The sequence below is a fragment of the Athene noctua genome, chromosome 25, assembly GCF_965140245.1.
Source record: "Athene noctua chromosome 25, bAthNoc1.hap1.1, whole genome shotgun sequence".
In the NCBI taxonomy this organism is placed as follows: domain Eukaryota; kingdom Metazoa; phylum Chordata; class Aves; order Strigiformes; family Strigidae; genus Athene; species Athene noctua.
Window position 1 is genome coordinate 2,052,739 of NC_134061.1, and position 23,212 is coordinate 2,075,950.

Genomic DNA, 23,212 nt, shown 5'->3' on the forward strand with positions numbered 1-23,212 from the left:
CGGCAGCGCGGCCTGCTCGAGCGGCAGCGCGGGGGCAGGCAGGGGGGGGCTCTCCGGGCGGGCAGCGCCAGCAGCTGAACACGTTTTGGAGCCGGTGACGTCTGCTCCGGCATCGCCGAGGGAGGAAAACAGGCGGCAGAGCGCGAGTCCGGCCCCACGGAGCGGAGCGGGCTCCCGGCCGGCTCGGGCACCGTGCCCACCATGCCCCCCCCGGGCCGGCCGGCGGGGCCGCAGGGGGCCGGGGGGCTCCGCTGAGCCCCAGCCATGGGGCCGCGGTGGTGGCCGCTGCTTTGGTGCTTGCACGCGGTGCTGGCCCTTGGCACCATCCTCGCCGGGGGCCAGCGCCCGCAGGAGACGCCCCCCCGGGGGACAGGATGGTCCCCGGGCCCCTTGTCCTCGTGGGTGCCCACGCCAGAGCCGGGAGCGTCGTCGGGGGACCCCGAGGGCTTGGCGGCGGCGCTGGGTTTCCTGCAGACGGGCGATACGCAGCGGCTGGCCCGGGCCAACTGCAGCCGGGGGGTCGCGGCGGGGGCACCCGGTGCCGGCCCCCCCCCGGCGCTGCGTGCCGCCCTGCGTGCCGCCGCCGAGGCGCTGGCCCACGCCGCCAACTTCCTCAACATGCTCTTCCAGACCAACGACATCCGCGAGGCCAGCGTGGCCGAGGACGTGGAGTGGTACCAGGCGCTGGTCCGCAGCCTGGTGGAGGGGCACCCATGGGTGCGCCGGGCGGTGCTCGCCCTCGACGCCCACCCGCTGGCCGCCAAGCCCCGCCTGATGCTTCAGGCCACCAAGGGGGACGGCGAGATCCTGCTGCAGGACGTCTCCGCCGCCGCCCCCAGCCTCAGCAACCTCAGCTGGGACAACGAGTGGTTCAACGCCCTCAAGTCGCAGCGGACCCCCCTCCTCCGCAAGCGCCTGCTCAGCAACGACCTGCGCAGCATGGAGACCCCCAAGTGGCAGCGGGGTGACAGCTACGTGGGGGACCCGGGCCACGTGCGGTGGTCCCCCCCATTCCTTGAGTGCCGCGATGGCAAGTTCCTGCCCGCCTGGGCGGTCACGCTCTCCTCCGCTTTCTACGGGCTCAAGCCAGACCTCAGCCCTGAGTTCAAGTAAGTGGCACCCAGAGGGGCTGGGGGGGGTGCCCCGTGTGCATGTCGTGGGGTGCAGCTGGAGGCGTCACCCTGGGGTGCAGGCAGCGTGGTGTGTGCCAGCACCCTGCCCGTGTCCCCACACGTGTGTGCTCGTGGGTATTTGCACGTCCACAGGCACGGACCTGACCCCTGTCGTTCCCCCCCCCGCCCCCCTCCTAGGTTGTCCTTGTGCTGCTCACCTCGGGCTGACACCCCCAGAGCCCCCCCCCCGGCCACAGCCGAGCTGGGGGGTGGGTGAGCTTGGGCTGGGCCCCCCCCTCCCACCCCGACCCCGGGAGCTGCAGGGTGTCCCCGGGCTGGTGGGTCCCTGCTGCACCCCAGCGCGAGGACCCGCAGTGGGAGGCACTGGGGAGGGACGGGGGCAGCTGGGGCTGGTCCCATCGAGGGGACATGGCCCCATTTCCAAGGGGGGAGCCGTGTCCCCCTTTGGAGCACCCAGGGAAGAGGGTTGGGCCCGCTGGGTGAGGGGCAGCAGCTCCTGTTTCCCAGTCGGTTGCATTAAAGCCCCTTGAGAAGCCAAATCCACCCCCAGGAGCTGCTGCCCCTGCCCCTGCCCCAGCTCCAACCTCCCCCAGACCCAGCTCCGGGAGGGGGGGGGCACATCCCTGAGCGGGGGCCCAGGGGATGCTGCCCACACCTCGCATTGCCCCCCTTGGCCATGAACCAGCACCAGCCACCGCCCCCCCCTGCCCCGTGGCTGAATCCAGAGGTGGGGCACGGCCACGCTGGGTGGGGGGCGCAGAGAGGCCCCCCCGCAGCCCCTCTGGGGGCTGACCCCGTCCCTCTGCGCAGGGGCGTCGTGCGGCTGGACGTCGAGCTGCGGGACGTGGCCATCGACCAGTGCGCCAGCGGCCCGGGCTGGTTTGCGGACACCCACCGCTGCGACCTCAACAGCACCCAGGTACCGGCCACCCGCACCCTGCACCCCGGATCCCCCCGTCTAGCGGGGCTGGGGGTCCCCAGCACCCAACCGTCCCCCTGGGCGGACTGTCCGTGTCGCCTGTCCCTCCCCTCCGGGCTGAGCTTTATCCTCTCCCGGCCGATCCATCTGCTTCGTTCAGCTGCTCTCGGCGCTGCAGCCGAGGGGTTTATTGTGCAAATCTTCCTTCACCCCGCTGCTCCCCGCCCCGGGGACCGCAGCCAGGGCCGGGGCTGAGGGCTGGCAGCTTGGGCACGGCAGTGGGGCGGGGGGGGAATCACCCCGACCAGCAGCCCCCGGCCCCCTCCGGCGGTGCCCACCCCATGAGCCGGTGATGCCCGAGCGCGTTTCAGGCCTCGGCACAACCAGCAGCATCCCCCAACCCGGGCAAAACCCCGCAGCCCCCCCAGCCCTGTGCGGCTCAGGGTCCCACCCCGAAGGCAAAAAACTGTCCCCAAGCGGGAAAGGCGTCACCAGCTTCTCTTTCCTGCCCTCCGGAGGGACGGGCTCTGCCACCGGGCATCTCTCCAGAAAAAAAACAATACCCAGAAGAGCTGCCAGTTCAGGGCAGGATCCGGCCGTGGGGGGATTAGGGCAGCAGTGCCCAGCCCGCCGCTGCCGTCACGGCCGGGCAGGATTAGTGCGCTCTGCTGCATTAGGTGTCCATTTGGGTTTTAGGGAGGGATTTGGGGGCCAGGCTTTGGTTTTTAATTCTTAAATGTTTAACCACTGATTACTCCTGGGCACGGGGGGGAGGATGGTGCGGGGTCAGGTACCCGTGAGCCCGGGGGCTGCTGGAGGTCTTGGTGCAGGGGGGGGTGTGGGGCTGAGGGGGGGAGCAGGTGGGGTGCAGGATGAGCCCTCACCCTTCCGTGTGTCTTAGCCTGTCTCCTTCAGTGTGTTCCCCAGGAAAGCCACGACTTCGTCCTCGGGAGGTACCTGTGCCGGTGCAGGCCGGGCTTTTACGGGGCCGGCGGAGCCGCCAGCGGTGCCCGGGCAGGTGGGTGCCGTGCCCGGCCCCGGGGTCCCCATTTCACCCAGTTGTGACTCCAGCAGTGGGATCTGGGAGGGGGGTGGCTTTGGGAAGCCCAAGCACGTGCCACGGTGAGGGAAGAGCCGCCACGGCCGGGCCATGGGGGGTTTCACCGCGCCCTCGCTCTGTCCCCAGGCGTGGCGGGGAGCGCGGCGGGGGGACCTCGCCTGTCGTGCCGGCCCTGCCGCCGGGGCTGTGCCACCTGCGAGGACGATGCTCCCTGCCTGATCCAGGAGGACCGGGCGCTGCGGGCGGCCGTCCTCTCCTGCCAGGCCTGCTGCATGCTGGCCGTCTTCCTCAGCATGCTCGTCTCCTACCACTTCCGACGGAGCAAGGCAAGTTGGCCCCGGATCCTCTCCCCTCCACCCCTCAGCCCCTGCCCTGCCTCCCTCCCACCCCCAAACCCCACGGTCCCCGGGGGGCTCTCGGGGGTGGGGATGTGACAGCCCGGGGGGGTGGGGGGGATCTCCCTGCCCTGGCTCCATCCCCTCCGGGCACTGGCTGAGGCTCCCGGCTGCACCCTCACGCCTCTGTCCCTGCAGAGGATCCGGGCGTCGGGAGTTGTTCTCCTGGAGACCATCCTCTTCGGGTCCCTCCTCCTCTACTTCCCCGTGAGTATCCAGCTGGCCCCAGCGCTGAAAAACTCTGGGTGAGGGTTTAAGAGCATTTGCAGCCTGGCCGGCTGCCCCCTGGACGAAGGCATCGAGCTGGACCCAGGCAGGGCACGGGCACAACTCTGCCTAATTGTTAATTTTGCTGGCACAGCCCCCAGCGGCTGCGGTATAAACCTTCTCAGGAAACCAAATCCTTTTTCTCCCGCTGGCCGCGGGAATTAATCCCTGCCCAAATCCCCTCTCCCTCCCGCAAGAGCTGCAGCGGATGCTGTAGAGCCAAGGGGGAAGGGCAGCAGCAGGGCTGGCCCCAGAGCGGGTGGTTTCCAAGTCTCTGGAATTTACCACCCCCCCGGACAGGCAGGATCCAGCCCCGTGCTGTGCACCGACCCCTCTCTCCCCCCGCCTCAGGTGTTCATCCTGTACTTCAAGCCGAGCATCTTCCGTTGCATCGTCCTGCGCTGGGTGCGGATGCTCGGCTTCGCCATCGTCTACGGCACCATCACCCTCAAGCTGTACAGGTAGTTGGGGTGCGGGAAGGGGGGCGCTGGATGCTTGGGACCCCCGCAGCGGGGACGGGCTGGGGGCTCACCCCTCCGCCCCTCGCAGGGTGCTGAAGGTGTTCCTGTCCCGCACGGCCCAGCGGGTGCCCTACGTGTCGAGTGGGCGGGTGCTGAAGATGCTGGGGCTGATCCTGCTCCTGGTGCTGTGGTTCCTGGCGGCCTGGACCATCGGGATGCTGGAAAACATCGACAAGAACATCCCGCTGGTGATCCGCACCCAGACCGCCCGCGGGCTCCATTTCTACATCTGCGGCCACGACCGCTGGGACTACATGATGGTGATCGGTGAGACCACCCCCCCCGCAGGGTCCTGGGGGTCCCCACAGCGCCAGGACCCCGTCCTGTCACAGAATCCCAGAATCATCCGGGTTGGAAAAGCCCTTGCAGCTCCTCCAGCCCAACCATGAGCCTCCCCCTGACCCTTCCCAACTCCCCCAGATCCCTCAGCGCTGGCTCAGCCCGACTCTTCAACCCCCCCAGGGATCCCGGGGACTCCCCCCTGCCCTGGGCAGCCCATTCCAACGCCCAACAGCCCCTTCTGCACAGAAATCCTTCCTCAGAGCCAGCCTGACCCTGCCCTGGGCAGCTTGAGGCCATTCCCTCGGGGCCTGGCGCTGGGGCCTTGGCTCCAGAGACTCATCCCCCCTCTCTGCCCCCTCCTGGCAGGGAGTTGCAGAGGGCCAGGAGGTCTCCCCTCAGCCTCCTCTTCTCCAGACTGAACCCCCCCAGTTCCCCCAGCCGCTCCCCAGCAGACCTGTGCTCCAGACCCTGCCCCAGCTCCGTTGCCCTTCTCTGGCCACGCTCGAGTCCTTCAATGGCCTTTTTGGGGTGAGGGGCCCAACACTGAACCCAGTGCTGTCAATGCAGAGTTTTAATTTCCTTGTGGATTTAACCTGCTTGGAGCCTGCAAGCAGGGCTGGGGCACCCGAGCTGCCTCCCACCCTCTCCTCTGAGCATCCCCAGGACTCACCCTGGTGCAGGGTCAATCGCCCAGTGCAGGTGGTGAGTCCTGGTGGCCTTTGGGCCAGCTGTGACAGAGGATGATGCTCTGCACCGGCTCCGACTATGGCTGGATGCCGTGGATGTGCCACGAGGCAGGGAGGTCCCGGCAGCCACCCCACAGCTCAGCACCCATCGGTGTCACCCAAGAAAACACCCCGAGGGCAGCCAGGCGATGGTGCTGGATGCTCAGCATCGCTCCCCGGCTCTCTCCCACAGCTGAAATATTGTTCCTGCTGTGGGGCAGCTTCCTGTGCTACGCCACGCGCGCCGTGCCCTCTGCCTTCCACGAGCCCCGCTACATGGGCATCGCGCTCCACAACGAGCTCATGATCTCGGCCGCCTTCCACGTGGTCAGGTAGGGGCTGCGACGGGGCTGGGATCCGAAATTCCCATCCCCGGTGCTGCAGAGGAACCTGCAGCAAATCCCTGAAGCCAGCGGGTTCCCTGCGTGGGTCCTCGGGCAGGGTGGAGGCTGCGGGGTCCAGAGGTGGGGAGGGGGCTGTGGGCACCTCGGCGGGACCCGGCGCTGCCCTCCTCGCCCTTTCTAGGTTCATCATGGTCCCCTCGCTGCATCCTGACTGGACCCTGCTGCTCTTCTTCGCTCACACCCACGGCACCATCACCATGACCCTGGCACTGCTCTTCATCCCAAAGGTAATGCCTAGCCCCGGGACTTGGGGATACGAGGGTTGGGGTTCCCCGGCGTTTCAGGGACCCCTCGAGCTCGCTCGCCCCTCGCCACCCCCAGTTCCTACACGCCGGCTCGCCGCTGCGGGAGGAGATCGCGGCCGAGGTCTACGAGGACGAGCTGGACATGCGGCGCTCGGGCTCCTGCCTCAACAGCAGCATCGCGTCCGCCTGGAGCGAGCACAGTCTCGACCCCGATGACATTCGGGTGGGTGACACACTCAGGACCTTCTTTTGACGCTAGCTATGCAGCCCCGCGCAGAGTAAGAGGTGCCTTTTGCAATCTTTCTCCTGATGCAAAGCGAAAGGGGGGGGGAGGAGAAGGGGGTGCAGGGTGAACCTCCCGTGGGGTGGGGAAACCCGCTGCGTCCCCTGGGTTGGAGGGACAGGGCAGCGCAGGGGCTTGGGGACAACCTGGCCCTAGGGGACAGCCTGGCCCGAGGGGCCAAGCCGGGGTTTTGGGGGGTCGTCCCAGCCGCAGCCCCCGTGGGGTCCCATCGTCCGTGCTCTCCTCTCTCCCCTCTCTCTGCCGCGTCCCCCCGCCCGCGGCGCGCAGGAGGAGCTGAAGAAGCTTTACGCGCAGCTGGAGGTGCACAAGACGCGGAGGATGGCGGCCAACAACCCCCACCTGCCCAAGAAGCGCAGCTCCCGCCGCAGCCTGGGCCGCTCCATCGTGCGCCGCGTCGCGGAGCTGCCCGAGGCCGTGGCTCGGCGGAGCAGCGGCGGGGAGCGGGGGGGCCCCAGCCCGGCCCATCGCGGCTCCTCGGCCAAGCGGTTCCCAGACGCCGCCGGCACCAGCGTGCGGATGCGGGACGAGGGATCCCGGCGCCGTGCCGCAGCCTCGCGCAAGTCCCGCAGCACCGAGGGGCCCGCGCAGGAGCCGCGGGGAGGCTCCCCCCACCCTGCCCCCCCCAGGGAGCCTGGGCCGGAGAGGAAGACGACGGCAGCGACGGCCTCGGAGCCATCCGACAGCGAGTCCCTCGACGACGCCCCGCTCGTGTGCAAGTCGGCCAGCGCCCACAATTTGGCAGGGCACGGGCATCCCCCCCCGCGCCGCGCAGCCCCCCTGCAGAAATCGCTCAGCGTCGTCACCAGTGCACGGGAAAAGGCCCTGCTTGCAGCCCGACGAGCCGCACGGGGCCAGCGGCACCCCAACTGGCACCCATCGGGGCACCCCACGAGCCACGGACCCCCCAAGGAAGCCAGGAAGCCCCAAAGCCTGGGTGCAGCTGATGCCCTCGCGCCAGCCGGCTCCCGCCCCGCCGAGGGGGGCCCCCAGGAGGACATGTCCCCCCTGGGTGATGGCAAAGCACAGAAACACGTCACCTATGCGCCCATCAAGAGCATCAGCACCGACAGCTCCCACCTCCCGGGGCGGGCACGGGTGTCGGTGAGGAGGATCCCCCCCCCACCCCCCGTCCGCTATCAGAGCCTGGGGCGACGTGCGGTGCTGGCCAGGCACAGCCCAGAGCCGGCAGAGCCACCCGCGGACCCCCAGGAGCCACCCACCGACCCCCCAGCAGGGGCAGGAGAACCAGAGAGGACAGCGGAGGGGTCTGCGGAGGAAGATCCGGGGCGTACGTCCCCCCCGGTGAGGAAGGGCAGGCTGCTGGCCGCAGCTTCCATCCCAGCACAGGTCTGCCCCTGGGAGCTGGTCCAGGAGGAGATTCTGAGCCGGAAACAAAAAGCCACCGAAGCAGCAGATTCGGGGACCCCCCGTGAGGCAGCGGCCGCCCCCACCAGCCTCAAGCCGCCCTCCCAGAGGACCTCCCTGCGGAGCCTGGGACTCGCCATCAAAGCCTTCAACCGTGTCAGGGGAAAAGGCATCCTGAAGGTGAAGAGGGAAGGCGAGGGGAGTCTCAGGAAGAGGGAGTGCGAGCGGGAGGGGGGCAGCAGGAAGGAGAGGCCCAGCCTGGTAGAGACAGCAGCTGTGTCCCTCGGGGGGGCTGGCCAAGACTCCACTGCCAAAAGCCCTGAGAGGAGCCAGCAGAGGCCCGGCAGCGAGTCCCCTGCCCGCCCGGAGCAGGGGGATGTGGTCCCTGGCCAGCGCAGCGCTGGCTGGGGGGACAGCGGGGTAGGACAGAGGGACAGCCCGGCCCCGGGGACAAGCGAAGGGGAGAAACGGGCAGAGGAGCCCAGCGCTCCCCCGGGGTCACCCTTGGGGGTGTGTGAGGTCCCACCCAGCGTTGACCACCAAGAAGGAGCTGAAGAGCCCCAGACAACGCCAGCGGTGGCCAGCAGCAGCGAGAAAGCACCGGTCCAGCCCCGGGAAGGGGCCGAGGCTGCCGTGACGGAGCTGGGTAAGGATGTTCCTGCGGCCAGCGCGAGGCCCATCACACCGAAGGAAGAGGTGGCCAGGCCAGGTGAAGGCCTCGATGGGGCCAGCAGGTCCATCTGCCCCCAGGATGGCGCCGAGGTGCAGCAGCCACACGCCAAACCCGTTGCAGGCATCCCCGAGCCGTCCTCCGCCGGCGTGCAGAGAGCGGCCACCGAGAAACCGGGGGCTGCGGTTCGGCCCCGGGGAGCCCCGGGTGTCCCAGGAGGAAGAGGAGCCTTGCTGCGCCAAGGGGCTGTTTCTTCCCGGGAGGACACCGGGGTCCCACCGGGCGAGGAGAGCCCGGCCACCGCGCTGGAGAAGGGGGGAAGCCAGCCCGAGCCCCTCAGCCCTGGGGAGAACCGGGACACCGAGAGGATCTCCCCAAGAAGCCGGAGTGTGGAGACGGCCCCGGGTGCAGCGGGGAAGGCCGGCAGGGTGGTGGGCAGACAGGCAGAGCTCTGTTCTGGGGAAACCCAGGCAGGTTCCAGCATTAAAATAGAAATCTGCCCCTGGGAGGAAAGTAGGGGTGAGCTCTGGGGGCCGGGCAGAGCCCCGGGGAAGGGCAGCAGTGAGGGGGATCCTGGTCACCCCAGGGAACAGCTGGGCGCGGAGAAACCACGAGCAAAAACCCCAGAGCTGCTGCAAGGGGCTGTGGAAAAAGCAGAAAGCGTGGAGGGCAGGAGGGCTGAGGTTTGTCCGTGGGAGACTGGGGAAGGAGGAAGGACCCTCAGAGCAGAAATCTGCCCCTGGGACGCGCAGGGGGCTCAGCACCAGCAAGAGAAGCAGGAGGGAGAGCAGAGGCAGCTGCTCAAGCGGGACAAGAGCATCAGACCAAAATCAGTGGGTTTGCTGAGAGCGCAGGAGAGCAGGAGCAGCCTGCAAGCACCCGGCCAGCCCTGGGGCAGTGCCAGCAGCAAGCGACCCCCTCCAAAACCTGCTCCCAAAAGCTCTGAGCTGCCAGAAGTGACCTGGAGGAGCCCACGGGCTTCGGTTTGTCCCTGGGAAGTGGCAGGAGCTGACAGCGATGCACAAGTCTGCCCTTGGGAAAGGGGAACGTTACCTGATGCAGGAAAATTAGATGGTAAAATTTCCCAAGTGAAGAAAGGGATTTCCCCGCAGAGAGCGGCCCCAGGGGGCACAAGGGAGACAGCTCCAGCTGCAGACAAGGGGAGCAGCCAGAGGGGATCCCCCTGCCCCGGGGAGGGCGCGGAGCAGCCCAGCACGGGACTCGCAGCAAAACTCCCAGCTCTGCCCACAGCATCACCCAAGCAAGGAGGAACCCTCGATAGCAAAAAGGCCGACATTTGTCCCTGGGAAGTGGGGCATGCGCCACTTGCTAAAACAGAAATCTGCCCCCGGGAAGAGCCTGCAACTCCTTCAGGGAAGGAGAGACTGAGTCAGGACACAGGTGGGATTTCAGGATCCAGAGGACCTGAAGATATGAAAGCAAAGCTGGCAGAGATGGGTGGCTGTCAGTCAGAGAACAGGGACACCAGGATCTTTGAAAAGCTCATTGAGAAAAGCACTGAGAGCTCAAAAGCTGAGCCCAAGAAACCTGAGAATGTGGAGAGCATAAAGGTATGTCCCTGGGAGAGCCTGGGCATGGAGCAGCCCCCAGAAAAACCCCACACTGGGAGCCCAGCGCTGCCCAAATCACCTTCGAAGAAATCCCAGAGCGCGGAGAGCCTGAAGGCAGAGGTCTGTCCTTGGGAGCTTGAAACCACCCTTAAAGCAGAAATCTGCCCCTGGGAGGCGGCTGCTTCACCATCAACTACAGAGAAATCAAGACAGGACAAAGATGCTTCATCCAATGTGAGCAAAAGCCCCTCTACAAGTCGAGATCTCTGCAAATGGATTGTAGACAGCACATCTGGAAAGAAGAAATCATCAAGCAGAGAGCATGAGTCCGTCTGTCCCCGGGAGAGCCTGGGCATGGAGCTGCCCCCAGAAAAACCCCACATTGGGAGCCCAGCGCTGCCCAAATCACCTTCGAGTAAATCCCAGAGCGCGGAGAGCCTGAAGGCAGAGGTCTGTCCTTGGGAGGCTCAGGAGCTGGAAGCCCCTAAGGATAAAGCGGAAATCTGCCCCTGGGAGGCGGCTGCTTCACCATCAACTACAGAGAAATCAAGACAGGACAAAGATGCTTCATCCAATGTGAGCAAAAGCCCCTCTACAAGTCAAGGTCTCCGCAAAAAGATTGTAGAGACCATGACTGGAAAGAAGGAGAAAGCAAGCAGAGACCATGAGTCCGTCTGTTCCTGGGAGAGCACGGATGTGGAAGGCTCCGCCACAGGGTACAGCACGAGGAGCCTGGACCTGCTGAAAGCCACTCTCAAGAAATGGGAGAGCAAGGGGAGAGCGAAGGTCAACGTCCATCCCCAGGAGAGCCTGGGCATGGAGATGCCCCCAGAAAAACCCCACACTGGGAGCCCAGCGCTGCCCAAATCACCTTCGAGTAAATCCCAGAGCGCGGAGAGCCTGAAGGCAGAGGTCTGTCCTTGGGAGGCTCAAGAGCTTGAAACCACCAATAAATCAGAAATCTGCCCCTGGGAGGTGGCTGCTTCACCATCAACTACAGAGAAATCAAGACAGGACAAAGATGCTCTGTCCATAGTGAGCACAAGCCCCTCTGTAAGTCAAGGTCTCCGCAAAATAATTGTAGACAGCATGTCTGGAAAGAAGAAATCATCAAGCAGAGAGCATGAGTCCGTCTGTCCCCGGGAGAGCCTGGGCATGGAGCTGCCCCCAGAAAAACCCCACACTGGGAGCCCAGCGCTGCCCAAATCACCTTCGAGTAAATCCCAGAGCGCGGAGAGCCTGAAGGCAGAGGTCTGTCCTTGGGAGGCTCAGGAGCTGGAAGCCCCTAAGGATAAAGCGGAAATCTGCCCCTGGGAGGTGGCTGCAACTCCCTCTGAACAGCAAAAGGCCAAGCAGGGTCCTGGGGGGGGTTCCAAGGGGGACAAGCGCATCACGCGCCAGGCAGCGTTAGCCAGCCCGGTGAGATCCCCGGAGAAGGGCAGCAGCGAGAGAGAGGCTGTTTGTCCCTGGGAGAGCCTGGGCATGGAGCTGCCCCCAGAAAAACCCCACACTGGGAGCCCAGCGCTGCCCAAATCACCTTCGAGTAAATCCCAGAGCGCGGAGAGCCTGAAGGCAGAGGTCTGTCCTTGGGAGGCTCAGGAGCTGGAAACCACTAACAAAGCAGAAATCTGCCCCTGGGAGGCAGCTGCTTCACCATCAACTAAAGAGAAATCAAGACAGGACAAAGATGCTTCACCCAATGTGAGCAAAAGCCCTTCTATAGGTCAAGGACTCCGTAAAAAGATTGTAGACAGCATGACTGGAAAGAAGGGGAAAGCAAGCAGAGAGCATGAGTCCGTCTGTCCCCAGGAGAGCCTGGGCATAGAGCAGCCCCCAGAAAAACCCCACACTGGGAGCCCAGCGCTGCCCAAATCACCTTCGAGTAAATCCCAGAGTGCGGAGAGCCTGAAGGCAGAGGTCTGTCCTTGGGAGCTTGAAACCACCAACAAAGCAGAAATCTGCCCCTGGGAGGCGGCTGCTTCACCGTCAACTACAGAGAAATCAAGACAGGACAAAGATGCTCTGTCCATAGCGAGCACAAGCCCCTCTGTAAGTCAAGGTCTCCGCAAAACAATTGTAGACGGCATGTCTGGAAAGAAGAAATCATCAAGCAGAGACCATGAGTCCGTCTGTCCCCGGGAGAGCCTGGGCATGGAGCTGCCCCCAGAAAAACCCCACACTGGGAGCCCAGCGCTGCCCAAATCACCTTCGAGTAAATCCCAGAGCGCGGAGAGCCTGAAGGCAGAGGTCTGTCCTTGGGAGGCTCAGGAGCTTGAAACCGCCAATAAAGCAGAAATCTGCCCCTGGGAGGCGGCTGCTTCACCATCAACTACAGAGAAATCAAGACAGGACAAAGATGCTTCACCCAAAGTGAGCAAAAGCCCTTCTATAGGTCAAGGACTCCGCAAAAAGATTGTAGACAGCATGACTGGAAAGAAGGGGAAAGCAAGCAGAGAGCATGAGTCCGTCTGTCCCCGGGAGAGCCTGGGCATGGAGATGCCCCCAGAAAAACCCCACGCTGGGAGCCCAGCGCTGCCCAAATCACCTTCGAGTAAATCCCAGAGCGCGGAGAGCCTGAAGGCAGAGGTCTGTCCTTGGGAGGCTCAGGAGCTGGAAGCCCCTAAGGATAAAGCAGAAATCTGCCCCTGGGAGGCGGCTGCAACTCCCTCTGAACAGCAAAAGGCCAAGCAGGGTCCTGGGGGGGGTTCCAAGGGGGACAAGCGCATCACGCGCCAGGCAGCGTTAGCCAGCCCGGTGAGATCCCCGGAGAAGGGCAGCAGCGAGAGAGAGGCTGTTTGTCCCTGGGAGAGCCTGGGCATGGAGCTGCCCCCAGAAAAACCCCACACTGGGAGCCCAGCGCTGCCCAAATCACCTTCGAGTAAATCCCAGAGCGCGGAGAGCCTGAAGGCAGAGGTCTGTCCTTGGGAGGCTCAGGAGCTGGAAACCACTAACAAAGCAGAAATCTGCCCCTGGGAGGCGGCTGCTTCACCATCAACTACAGAGAAATCAAGACAGGACAAAGATGCTTCACCCAATGTGAGCAAAAGCCCTTCTATAGGTCAAGGACTCCGCAAAAAGATTGTAGACAGCATGACTGGAAAGAAGGAGAAATCAAGCAGAGAGCATGAGTCCATCTGTCCCCGGGAGAGTCTGGGCATGGAGCTGCCCCCAGAAAAGCCCCGTTCTGGGAGCCCAGCGCTGCCCAAATCACCTTCGAGTAAATCCCAGAGTGCGGAGAGCCTGAAGGCAGAGGTCTGTCCTTGGGAGGCTCAGCATGTCGAGTCCAGTGATAAAGCAGAAATCTGCCCCTGGGAAGTGGCTGCACCTCTTCCAGAAAAAGGAGCAGCCGTGGGCAAGGCGAGCCTCCCACCAAGTAAACTGGGCACCTCCAACCCACTGGAGAGGGGGAGCAGTGAGCAAAAAGCCATCTGCCCCTGGGAGAGCCTGGGCATGGAGGAGCTCTCCCTGAAAGCTGCAACAGGGAAAGAGCCGTCCAAGAAATCTGAGATCACGGAGAGCAAGAAATCTGATATTTGCCCCTGGGAAGCAGCAGAAGCCACCTTCTCAAAGGAGGAAAGCTGCAAAGCGGGCGTGCACCCACTGGGAGCTGATGGAGCATCCCCCATCGTGTCAGGAAAGTCAGAAGGGGCAGCAGGAGCCAGCCCTGTGTCTGCAACAGCTCCGCTAAAAAAATCCAAGGATGGATCTGAGTGCAAGGCTCAGCACAAGCCCCTGTGCCGCATCCTGCCGGGCACTGAGCCCCCATGGGGCCCCAGGGCAGAGCCTCGGGGAGCGAGCACAGCTCCCGCGGCCGGCAGCGGCCCCAGCCCAAGCGCTGGCATAGCCGAGGTTTGTCCCTGGGAAGCAGAAGAGGCTCCACCAGCATCTGACAAGACCAGCACAGACCCAAGGAAAACCCCCGAGGTGTGTCCGTGGGAGGTGCAGAGCGTGGATCTCCCCCCAACCCTCCGCGGGCAGGGCAGGGCCGGGGCGAGCCCCCACGATGGAGTCAGGGGTGGGACAGAAACCAAACCCGACGTCTGCCCGTGGGTCCACGAGTAGCTCCCTCTGGCCGGCCACTGGCCGGGCGCAGACACGGCTTTCATGAAGGGAAAGGCTCGAGCTGAAGGCTGCTGCCCACCTGCACAGCCCGGACGGGGACAGGGAAGCGTCCACCAAAGCCAAGGGCATGGCCACACTCCCAGTGGGCTCCAGTGGTGGCCACCAACCAGCCAGGCTCGGGGAGCGACGCAGCGAGGGGTCAGTTAACATCTCCTGCCTTCATCGAAGCTCTCAACCAGGCAGTGGCCTGCAAATGCCACCCGTCACTTGCCCACAGGTACCCGGGCCAGCGCAAGGCCCCTGGGGCACCTCAATCCATCGGAGCGCCGGTGGTGCTGGCCTCGCTCGCTCCCACCGACTCTGTGGGCTAAAGCTGAGGCTTGGCGAGTCACTCACCCGCAGGCTCACCGGCAGCTCAACGCCCTCCTACCACCTCGGGAGGTTTGTGCCTCTGGCACAGCCAGGAACAGCTTGCCTGCACCCCGAAACACGCAGTCCCGCAAGCCTCAGCAAGCTGGACACTGAAACAAGGGCAGAGTCAAGCCAGGGGCAGCAACGACGTGATGGGGAAGAAAACAGCTCTCCAGAGCTCCCGCAGCCCAGCCGACCTCCCCAGCGCTGCTCTCACCTCCATTTTAAGCCAGGGTTTAAGCACTGCTGGGACCAGGCAGGTTCTGAAGCCTGGGATGAAGGACCGTTGTTCCCAGTCAGCCCCACGACACAGTTTGCTTCCTTGATACAAAGTCGTTTCTTTTGAACCGTCCTCTGAAGTCACCGAGTCCTGCCAGGCACACAGAGCAAACCCCCTGCTCCGTTCTGGTCCGGCAGTGCCAGCCCAGCGCCCCTGGGCGATGCCACCACCACCATCACCACCTCTGCTCCCGGACACCTTTGCCTATCGCTTGACCTGGGTGGGATAAAACCAACCTCCGGCCCCGCCTCCACCGCTCTGCTGTTAGAAACCTCCGCATCCGCAGAGGCCGAGATGGGTTTGATCCCACTCCTCACCTCCTCCTGGGCTCCACGGCACAGCTACGCTTCGAGCTCTTGCAGCAACTCGGCTGTGAAGGTGTTTGTCTTAACTAACAATGCCACTAACTTCTCAAAGCACTTTGTCGTTACTGGTTTCTTCGCTCGTACCCTGCGTGCGTGTTACGTTCACCATGTGTACAAACGTGCCCTGGCCTCACCTCCCCGTGACAGGAGAGGGGGTTTATTTTTCCACCATTTCCACCGGCACTAGCAAGCCTTCACTTTTACAGCCCATCTGTAGAAGCGCTGGTTGCCTTTTGTCATCCCACATTTCAACCAAGACCCGTTCCCTTGGGGCAGAGATGCAAACAGCCTCCTGGATGACGAGATCACGGGGAGGGAGGATCTGTGATCTCCGGAGCATCAGACAGGGCCCCTGGGTTTGCTGTTGCTCCAGCCCATCCCCTCACGAATGCACAAGGGAAGGGACATGGCTCTAAGTGCGGGGAGAAGCCTCAGGGTCGGAAAGGCAGCAGCTGGGAAACGACACCTCCAGTTGCCCCAGATTTGGCCCTTGGTTCCACTTAAATGGAAGCAAATAAAAGCAGAGCGAGCAGAAGCGGTTCTGGTTCTCCCTCTGATCTCAGCGCAAGGCTGGGGCTCAGGGCTCGTCCTACCGTTCCTTCATCATTTACCTTCACTCTCCTTAGAAAGTGGCGTTGCTGTCGTGTGCTGTCTGTGGTCTGAACGTCAGACAATCATCCAGTTGTGTAAGTAAGTGTACATACAGAAAATAAAAAGTATTATCTACAGAGTGCACACGTAGTGGCTGATTTATGGGGTGTGGGTAAGATACTGAGCGGTACCACAGAAAGCAGCAAGGCCACAAAGGAACAAAAGCAGTTGAGATGCAGAGGTCTGAATATTGGCAGAGGAGATGGGGAGGAAAGGCCCTTCTCCCAGGAAAAAAACAGAACTCCCCCAGAAAACGTGCTTTTCTCATCCAGAGCCAGAGCTGAACGACCTCGTCCGCAGGTCTGGGCTGAGGAGTCCCGTCCACACCTGCCCATAAGCTGCCCGAGTCGCACCAGACACAAACCAGGCAGCTCACCCCGATTTATTTTAGCTCCCAACCCAGCTCACATGTGCTGGAGCACTGAATCTCTCCTCAGCTCATGAATGAAGCGTAGGCAGAAGGCTCAAGATAGTAGGTTCTTTCAGGAGAGGCAGACAGATTGTGACACCCCTCTGATTTCCAAAAAGATGAAAGGGATTCCATCGCTGGCTCCTCTCCTAACAGAGAATAAAGATGATATTTTGCCCTTTCAGAACATCATTCTTGAGAAAGAGTGAACAACTTTGCAAGCATAAGGAGCCATAACTCTTACAGCACGCTCCGTAAAATCTCTTTCAAGGAAGAAGGAAAAAAAAAAAAGCAAGTTTTTTGTGCAACTCTCACAAGCTCTGGAAAACGGCCAAATTAAAAAGCAAGACAACGTTGAAAAAGAAAATGCTTCGTTGTTTGATGACTATTTTGCTCTGTGACTACGAGTAAATGGAACTCACGTGAGCAAAACAGAGTGAGAATGGATTAGCAGGCTCACTGGGTTACTCCCAGCCACGGAAAAGGTAACATGGGTCTGGGCTTTCCCGAGCTCCTCAGCCTGCAGAGCCGGGGGACGCACCGCAAATGTCCCTGTGTCCACAGGATGGTGCCAGCCACTCACTAACACCACCCCATCACCCACTTCATCAGCGTCTGTAACAAATGCACCAAAAGCCATCGGCTGGGAGAAACGCTGCCTTTCAAGAGGGCACCGGGAGACGCAAACGCCGACCTTAGGAGTCAAAAAATTCTATGAAGTGATCAGCGCTGTGCTGCAGCCCCTCCGGGAAGCCCGGCCATTATTAAACACCACAGGAGTCCAACTGCAGTACGCACCCAGGAGAATTCGATGTGAAGTGTTCTTGCTGCTTTTTCCTGTTTTCTGTTAGAAAAAAGAAGCCTGGGAATCAGTACAGAGCGGGAAACAGGACGGGAAAAGAACGTGCCAGCACTTACTGTGGGAAGTTTTAATGCAAGCCCACCAGGGGTATGACACTTGCCGTGGAAGTGGCAAACACCCCCCAACTGGACAGAGTCCTGCTGCCAAGGGCCTCACGACACACGTTCAAGACAGAGGCTGGCCTGGAGAGCAGTCCCGATGAGAACAGACTTGTCTTCACAGAAACACGGAGAGGGTTACGCTGCAGCACACCGAGTCTACTTGGACAGAGCAAAGCTCTTCTCAGAGCTCATCTGAGTCCTCCCAGGGCCCTCTTGCTCCTTTAAGGACAAATTCTCAGTGACCAGAGTCCATTTCTGAAGCTGCTTTGTTCGTTGACTGCTCACTGGAAAGGCACAGCCATATGCAAAATATCCAACCCGCTGCCTCCACAGACATTCTGCCTTTCTTCCCCCCGGGGCTGTTGGCTCTGTACAGGCTCCAGGACTTCCTACTTCATTTCTTCATACTCCTGCGAGGGATTCAAGGTTGGGCCAGGAATCATCACCGTCTGAAAAAGGAAGGAACAAAATCAGCACGACACAGAGCAGCTCGGAACTGCTGTAACAGGAATTCTTCACGTTACAGAACACGAGAAAGGGCGAGCAGGGGGTTCTGGCAAGCAAAGGCCTCGCACAGGAAGATGGCCAGATGGCAGCAGCATGGGGGAGGACACAGAGGGGCAATGGGATGACGTGCCTCGTACTACACAGTAGTTCTCACCCCATTCCTCTCTAGGATCTGTTTTTAGTAACACAGGAAGACAGAGCACCTGCATCACTTTGTCAGGTTATGTAGAGGGAGCAGTAACCCCCTAAATTATCACACACGTGTCAAATGCCCTCAGCCTCCTGTTAACGCCACGTTAATAAATATGTCTGCTTGCAGACTGACCCACCGCCTTCCCATTACAAGAAGCTCAGCTTCAGTTTTGAGCAGAATTAACTAGGGATTGATGTTTCACAGACACAGGCAACGCTGGTGCCTTTCCCTGGTGGCATCACCTTAATAACGGGGTCCTTCGGTGGAGCCCACTCCGGAACGATCTTGCCGTGCATCCTCCACGTGCCGTACGGGTTGACCAAGTACCTCTCAAACACCACGTACTCCAAAACGTCCTTGGGCACCTGCTCCCCTCCATACATCAGCCGCCCAAAGCGGTCATAGATTGCCAGAGTCTGTAAAAAGAGCCGAGAAATGTAGGTTGGGGTGGCAGCAGGGTGGAGTCAGCTGGGAAGTGGGAGGGGACGTACCTGCCGCGTGTGCATCCGCACCGTCACCTGGCCGTACAGGTTGCCTCGGTTCACAATGCTGTCACATCGAACGTGAACCACTCGTGGAGGCTCCAGCGACTCCAAAAAACTCCACCGGATGGTCTTGTACCTGTTCCCACGCACCATTTCCTATATAAAGGAAAAAATAAGCACCAACTTAATTAGGATGTGAACTGAAGGACCAGCAAACTCCTCTGTATAACGAAGCTTTTATGCATTAGCGATTCCTTAGACTTGTGCTTTCCCTCCCTGCTCTGTGTTTACTGCATGCAGAAAAAAATGAGACAGACAATCAGGTTTAGAGAGCCTTAAAGACCACGGAAGAGATCAAGGACAAGCTACATCCAGATAAACACTTACTGGGTAGCAGCGCTCTGTCACCAGGGAGTGAAGTTTCTGCTTGTTAAAACTGCAAGTGAAACACAGCCCGTTACTTGAATACACATATATTGAAAAGAGGTTTACTCACAACCCCCTCCTTCCCCAGAAGACGCACAATCTACTGGCAAACCAGAAAAAGCAGAATTCTCAGCTGTGATCTCAGAACAAAAGCGGAACGTGAACGCAAGCTGGCTGACAAGACTTCAGGGAAAGACACAACATCCTTTGGAAGCCGGTTATGACCTGCATGTTTTACTGATGTTTGGGATTGTAACCAAGAATGATGCAGTTTTGAAATCTATTCCGTTACTGGAAAGTGGAACAAGCCAGTGCAGTATCATTTCCTATCCAAACAATTCCCTGCAGTGTGATTCTGAACAGCACCAAACACCCACACATCTGCTGATAACTCGGGTGCTGCAACAGCCCGTCTCTGCAGGTCAGGCCGAGATAAATTGTCTGCAACCTTCTTTTCATTATCAAAACCAAGAGGGCACTGACCAGATCTCCAACACTCTACTCATCACAGAGACGGGGGCATAAAAGGATAAAGTACTCGTTGCAGAGGAGGTACAGGGATTAGAAAGACAAGGAAGAAAAACCAAGCGTGTAAGCAAAGAGAAGCAGGTCCGATGAGCCAGAGAAGGGCCTTACTTTGTCAGGCAGTTGTGAGCTTCAATAAATATCTCCTGCGCCTTCTCTGGGAAGGTTTTAGTGCTGAAATCCGGAACATGATCTTTTACCTTCCGCAGACTGAAAAGAGAAGAAAAGCTCTACAGTAAGTAAAGAACAACTTGGAACTCTCTTGCACGTTTCAGATGATGGCAGAGATCTTATCCGGTGCAAGCGCAGCTTTTACCAGGGAGTGACTGAGAACTGGGGCCTCCCCACTAAGACATAACATCTAGGTGCTTGTAAAACAGACACAGCGCTGCAAACCCAAAGAATCCTCAAGAAAATGAGTGTGTGCTGTGTGCCAGGACACCAGGACAGCTGCCCTGTGCCCATCCCCACACCAGGGACTCCTGGTTAAGTGGTATGACAGCAACGATGGAAGAAGTGGGTAGAAAACAAAACGTGCCACCTCACCACTGCAAGACAGAACCGAGCAAAACTTCTGCACCACAGATTAATTAAAAAGAGGGTACGTACGCTAGCTGGGAGGTGGCAGTCTGCTTCAGCTTCTCCATCTTTTGCTTCAGCCCATCTTTGGACAGGGAACTCATGCGGGCATCGCCCTCAGGAGGGACATATGGGTCCATAATACCAGCTGTGTGGAGAGAAGAAAGGTCAGGAGGAGGCGTAAAAACAGCAAAAAGAAAGAAACGAAGCGGCAGCATCCTCTTTGTTTCCCTCCTCTGAGGGCTGGAGAAGCAGGATTCTGCCCTGATAATGTTTGCAAAATGAAATATGAGCACGCAGAGAACTACTAGTCTAACATAGCTTGTCAGCAAGTGCCTGCTCTCTGCTCTCCTCTCCCCTACGGAATCACAGAATCATCTAGGTTGGGAAAGAGCTTGGAGATCATCTAGTCCAACCACCCAGCCCAGGACAGGAGGAAACACACTCAGCAGCGGGAAAGGCGAACTCTCTGGCTATTCCCTGCCCCCTGGTACGAAGGGGCCAACAGTCTGACACAATCCGAGGTGAAGCAGGGCAGCTGCTAGCCCTCAGCAGGAGGCAGAGCGTGTAATCCAGTCTATTGCCGACAGACACTGTCAGCACGGTCACACTGTTTAGATCAATTGCTACATTCTGCTACTTTGCATTAATTTTGCCCTTGAGAAAAACCCAAAGCAAGCTTTCTATCACCTGTGCAGGCCAAGTAGAAATCCCGTTCTATATGTTCCTCAGGAAATACCGTCCCCAAAGACCTGAGTCTCTTCTCCTTCTGTTCTGGGGTCAGTTCTCTGGCCCATTCAGGGACAGAAAACCGCTTCTTCGTTCTCACTGGGACAAGAAGACAGGCTGGAGCTGCTCCAGCAGGCCGGAGCACTGACTCTAGAGTCTACAAAAGAGAAATAACACAGCTGTGGAGTCAGCCCAACAGCCAAGAAACACCACCAACATTCTGATTTATGTCCCTTCGCCCCTCCCAAACACAGAGCAGCTAACGCCACTACTTGTGGTGTCCTGTCCCATGGCCATGCCCATATTCCCTTGGTCCCTGACTCAGAACCCCAGAATCAACTGGGTTGGAAAAGCCCTTGCAGCTCCTCCAGCCCAACCATGACCCTCACCCTGACCCTTCCCAACTCCCCCAGATCCCTCAGCGCTGGCTCAGCCCGACTCTTCAACCCCCCCAGGGATCCCGGGGACTCCCCCCTGCCCCGGGCAGCCCATTCCAACGCCCAACAGCCCCTTCTGCACAGAAATCCTTCCTCAGAGCCAGCCTGACCCTGCCCTGGGCAGCTTGAGGCCATTCCCTCGGGGCCTGGCGCTGGGGCCTTGGCTCCAGAGACTCATCCCCCCTCTCTGCCCCCTCCTGGCAGGGAGTTGCAGAGGGCCAGGAGGTCTCCCCTCAGCCTCCTCTTCTCCAGACTGAACCCCCCCAGTTCCCCCAGCCGCTCCCCAGCAGACCTGTGCTCCAGACCCTGCCCCAGCTCCGCCGCCCTCATCTGCCCACACCTCTCACCCCGTGAGCCCGAGCCCCGCTCCCGGGCCCCACCTGCCAGCGCACCCCGAGGCCCAGTCGGCCCAGTCCCGCCCTCATGGCGGCCGCCATCTTCCCCCCGCGCGGGCCGCCGGGACGGGGGCGTGGCCGAGGCGTGGAGGGCGGGAGGGGGCGTGGCCGGTGGGGGCCGCGCGCGGAGGGGGCGTGGCCAGCGAGAACCCGCGCCGCGGCCGGCGAGTGGAAAATTCCATCGGCTGCGGGGGGGGCGGGGGGGGGAGGAGGCTCCACCCCGAACGAGTGGCGGGGGGGGGGACACCCCGGTGCCTGCTGCAGTGCGGGGGGGCGGTGCAGCGCCAGGGGTGCTGAGAAAGGGGGTGCGCCCCGCCCCCCCCAGGCGAGGGACCCTCCCCATGCAGGGGGTGCTGGGGGGGGGTGTCGGCTCCGGGCGCAGCGGCAGGATTCGGCGGCGCTTGACGCTTTTCGAATTGCAGCACCGCTCGGGAGCGGGGGAGGCGCTCAGGGATGAGGGTCCCATCCAAAACCATCCCAGGGGACGGGGGGGGGTGCAGTAGCCTCGGGGGTGGGGGGGCAGCAGGTCTGGCGGGGGGGCAGCAGGTCCGGGGGATGCAGCCCCGGGCACCCTAAAACAAACCACACTTATCCCAAAGCTCCATCCCTTGAACTCCCAGCTCCGGGAGGCCCAGTGACACCCCGAGGATGCTCAGCACCCACCCACAGCCGCAGCATGCGGCCTCGGTCCATCTCGCAGACCCAAAAGCAAATATATCTTGGGGGGGGGCGACCCCCGGGGTGGCCCTGCGGGAGGTGGCAGGGGGGGCTCATGGGGAGGCTCGGGGCTGCGCTCGCCCCGCCTGGCCGTGCTCCCAGTTTGCTCTGGGGACTGTTGATCTTGGCTCCGAGGAAGCCTTGCTCCATCGGACAGCTGGTTAATGTGTAGTGACGGCGTCGCTGCGCCCGAGACCGTTGATCCCAGCCCACGCTGTTATCTGTGCTGGCATGAGCAGGGCGAGTCCGGAGCGGCCCCACGGGGCTGTGCTGGGGGGCACGGGGGGGGGAAATCAGGCACCCGTGGGTGTGGGGATGATTGCATCTGCATCCCGGCAGTGGCTCCCAAACTCTGGCGTGATGCTTGTGGGGGGCTGAAAAATAGCAGGGGGGGGGGTGGGGGATCCCTCCAGCTCCACCCCTGGCAGGAAAACAGGGCTGAAGCCCCAGGGCTGCGGAGCTGGTCCCGGAGCAGCCGGGGGCTGAGTCACGAGCCCCAGCGCCCCAGCGCCCCACGGCCCCAGCGCTTTCCCACGGCTCGTGGGGACTTGTGGGGCTGGATTTTCCCAGCCCATCTGGCTTTCTTGGCTGCAGAGCGGCCCTGTGATGCCATCTCAGCCGTGGGCCATTTACCACCGTGGGCAGCTGTGTCAGGGCTCTGGCAACCCCCTGGGGCCACGTCCTCGCTGTGGGGGGGTGCCGGGGGGCACGGCCCAGGAGCGTCCCTGCCTGCTGCAGTTCGGGCCGGGGCTCACCCCAGCAGCGGTGGCCTCTGGAGATGCCACTTGACGGTGCCTCCAGCCCATGTGTGACCTTCCCCTTGCAAAACCACCACGCAGGGATTTGTCCCATCGGAGAGCAGGACCAGAGCTGAGATTTGGAGGGACTTGAGCATCGGCAGAAGTGGGACAGCGGGACGTGCTCAGCGCTTGCCCAAAGCTGAGCTGTCCCAGCCAGCTCCAGCCAGCGGCTTGGCCACGTTTGCCTCCATTCTTGCACAACTTGCCCCAGGTACAGGGCCACGGGCAGACCCGAACGAATGCATCTCCAGACAGCGAGAGGGGGAAGCGATGCAAAACGCCTCCCTCCCCCCCCACCTCCCGGGAACAGCCTGTGGAGCAAGAGGCCCCAGGAGCCACTTCGCAGCTTCCGAGAGGGCTGTTGTCCCCGTGCTCCCGAATACCAGAGATTCCTGCCCTAAGCCACCGACCCAGACC

The 23,212-nt window shown here is 61.5% G+C and overlaps 2 protein-coding genes across 4 annotated transcripts; one reads left to right on the top strand and one right to left on the bottom strand.

Annotated features, from left to right (window-relative positions):
- The first annotated feature begins 82 nt into the window (after window positions 1–82).
- Window positions 83–15,858, top strand: GPR179 (G protein-coupled receptor 179). Its single transcript, XM_074927114.1, has 11 exons — window positions 83–1,109; window positions 1,944–2,052; window positions 2,968–3,070; window positions 3,239–3,438; window positions 3,646–3,714; window positions 4,126–4,235; window positions 4,324–4,562; window positions 5,496–5,634; window positions 5,828–5,933; window positions 6,028–6,174; window positions 6,523–15,858. The coding sequence occupies exons 1-11, from the start codon at window positions 265–267 to the stop codon at window positions 13,921–13,923; spliced, it is 9,468 nt and encodes a 3,155-aa protein (XP_074783215.1). The 5' UTR covers window positions 83–264; the 3' UTR covers window positions 13,924–15,858.
- Window positions 15,859–16,953: 1,095 nt separating this feature from the next.
- On the bottom strand, window positions 16,954–21,340 carry MRPL45 (mitochondrial ribosomal protein L45). 3 transcript variants are annotated; one of them, XM_074927115.1, is made up of 8 exons: window positions 21,264–21,340; window positions 20,408–20,603; window positions 19,748–19,865; window positions 19,250–19,348; window positions 18,575–18,623; window positions 18,194–18,343; window positions 17,945–18,118; window positions 16,954–17,451 (listed from the first exon to the last, which is right to left on the bottom strand). In XM_074927115.1, the coding sequence occupies exons 1-8, from the start codon at window positions 21,318–21,320 to the stop codon at window positions 17,392–17,394; spliced, it is 903 nt and encodes a 300-aa protein (XP_074783216.1). In that variant the 5' UTR covers window positions 21,321–21,340; the 3' UTR covers window positions 16,954–17,391. The 3 variants fall into 3 exon arrangements, with proteins under 3 accessions (XP_074783216.1, XP_074783218.1, XP_074783217.1); XM_074927117.1 differs by having other exon boundaries at window positions 20,408–20,594; window positions 21,276–21,320; XM_074927116.1 differs by having other exon boundaries at window positions 21,276–21,320.
- Window positions 21,341–23,212: the final 1,872 nt, after the last annotated feature.

Excerpts from the sequence above, each read along its gene's own strand:
- GPR179 (XM_074927114.1), top strand. The coding sequence starts at position 265 with ATGGGGCCGCGGTGGTGGCCGCTGCTTTGGTGCTTGCACGCGGTGCTG. Across the intron at positions 5,934-6,027 it reads CACTGCTCTTCATCCCAAAG|TTCCTACACGCCGGCTCGCC; the intron begins GTAATGCCTAGC and ends CGCCACCCCCAG. Across the intron at positions 6,175-6,522 it reads TCGACCCCGATGACATTCGG|GAGGAGCTGAAGAAGCTTTA; the intron begins GTGGGTGACACA and ends CGCGGCGCGCAG.
- MRPL45 (XM_074927115.1), bottom strand. The coding sequence starts at position 21,320 with ATGGCGGCCGCCATGAGGGCGGGACTGGGCCGACTGGGCCTCGGGGTG. Across the intron at positions 19,349-19,747 it reads ACTGCCACCTCCCAGCTAGC|TCTGCGGAAGGTAAAAGATC; the intron begins GTACGTACCCTC and ends TTCTCTTTTCAG. Across the intron at positions 18,119-18,193 it reads TGCGGATGCACACGCGGCAG|ACTCTGGCAATCTATGACCG; the intron begins GTACGTCCCCTC and ends CTCTTTTTACAG.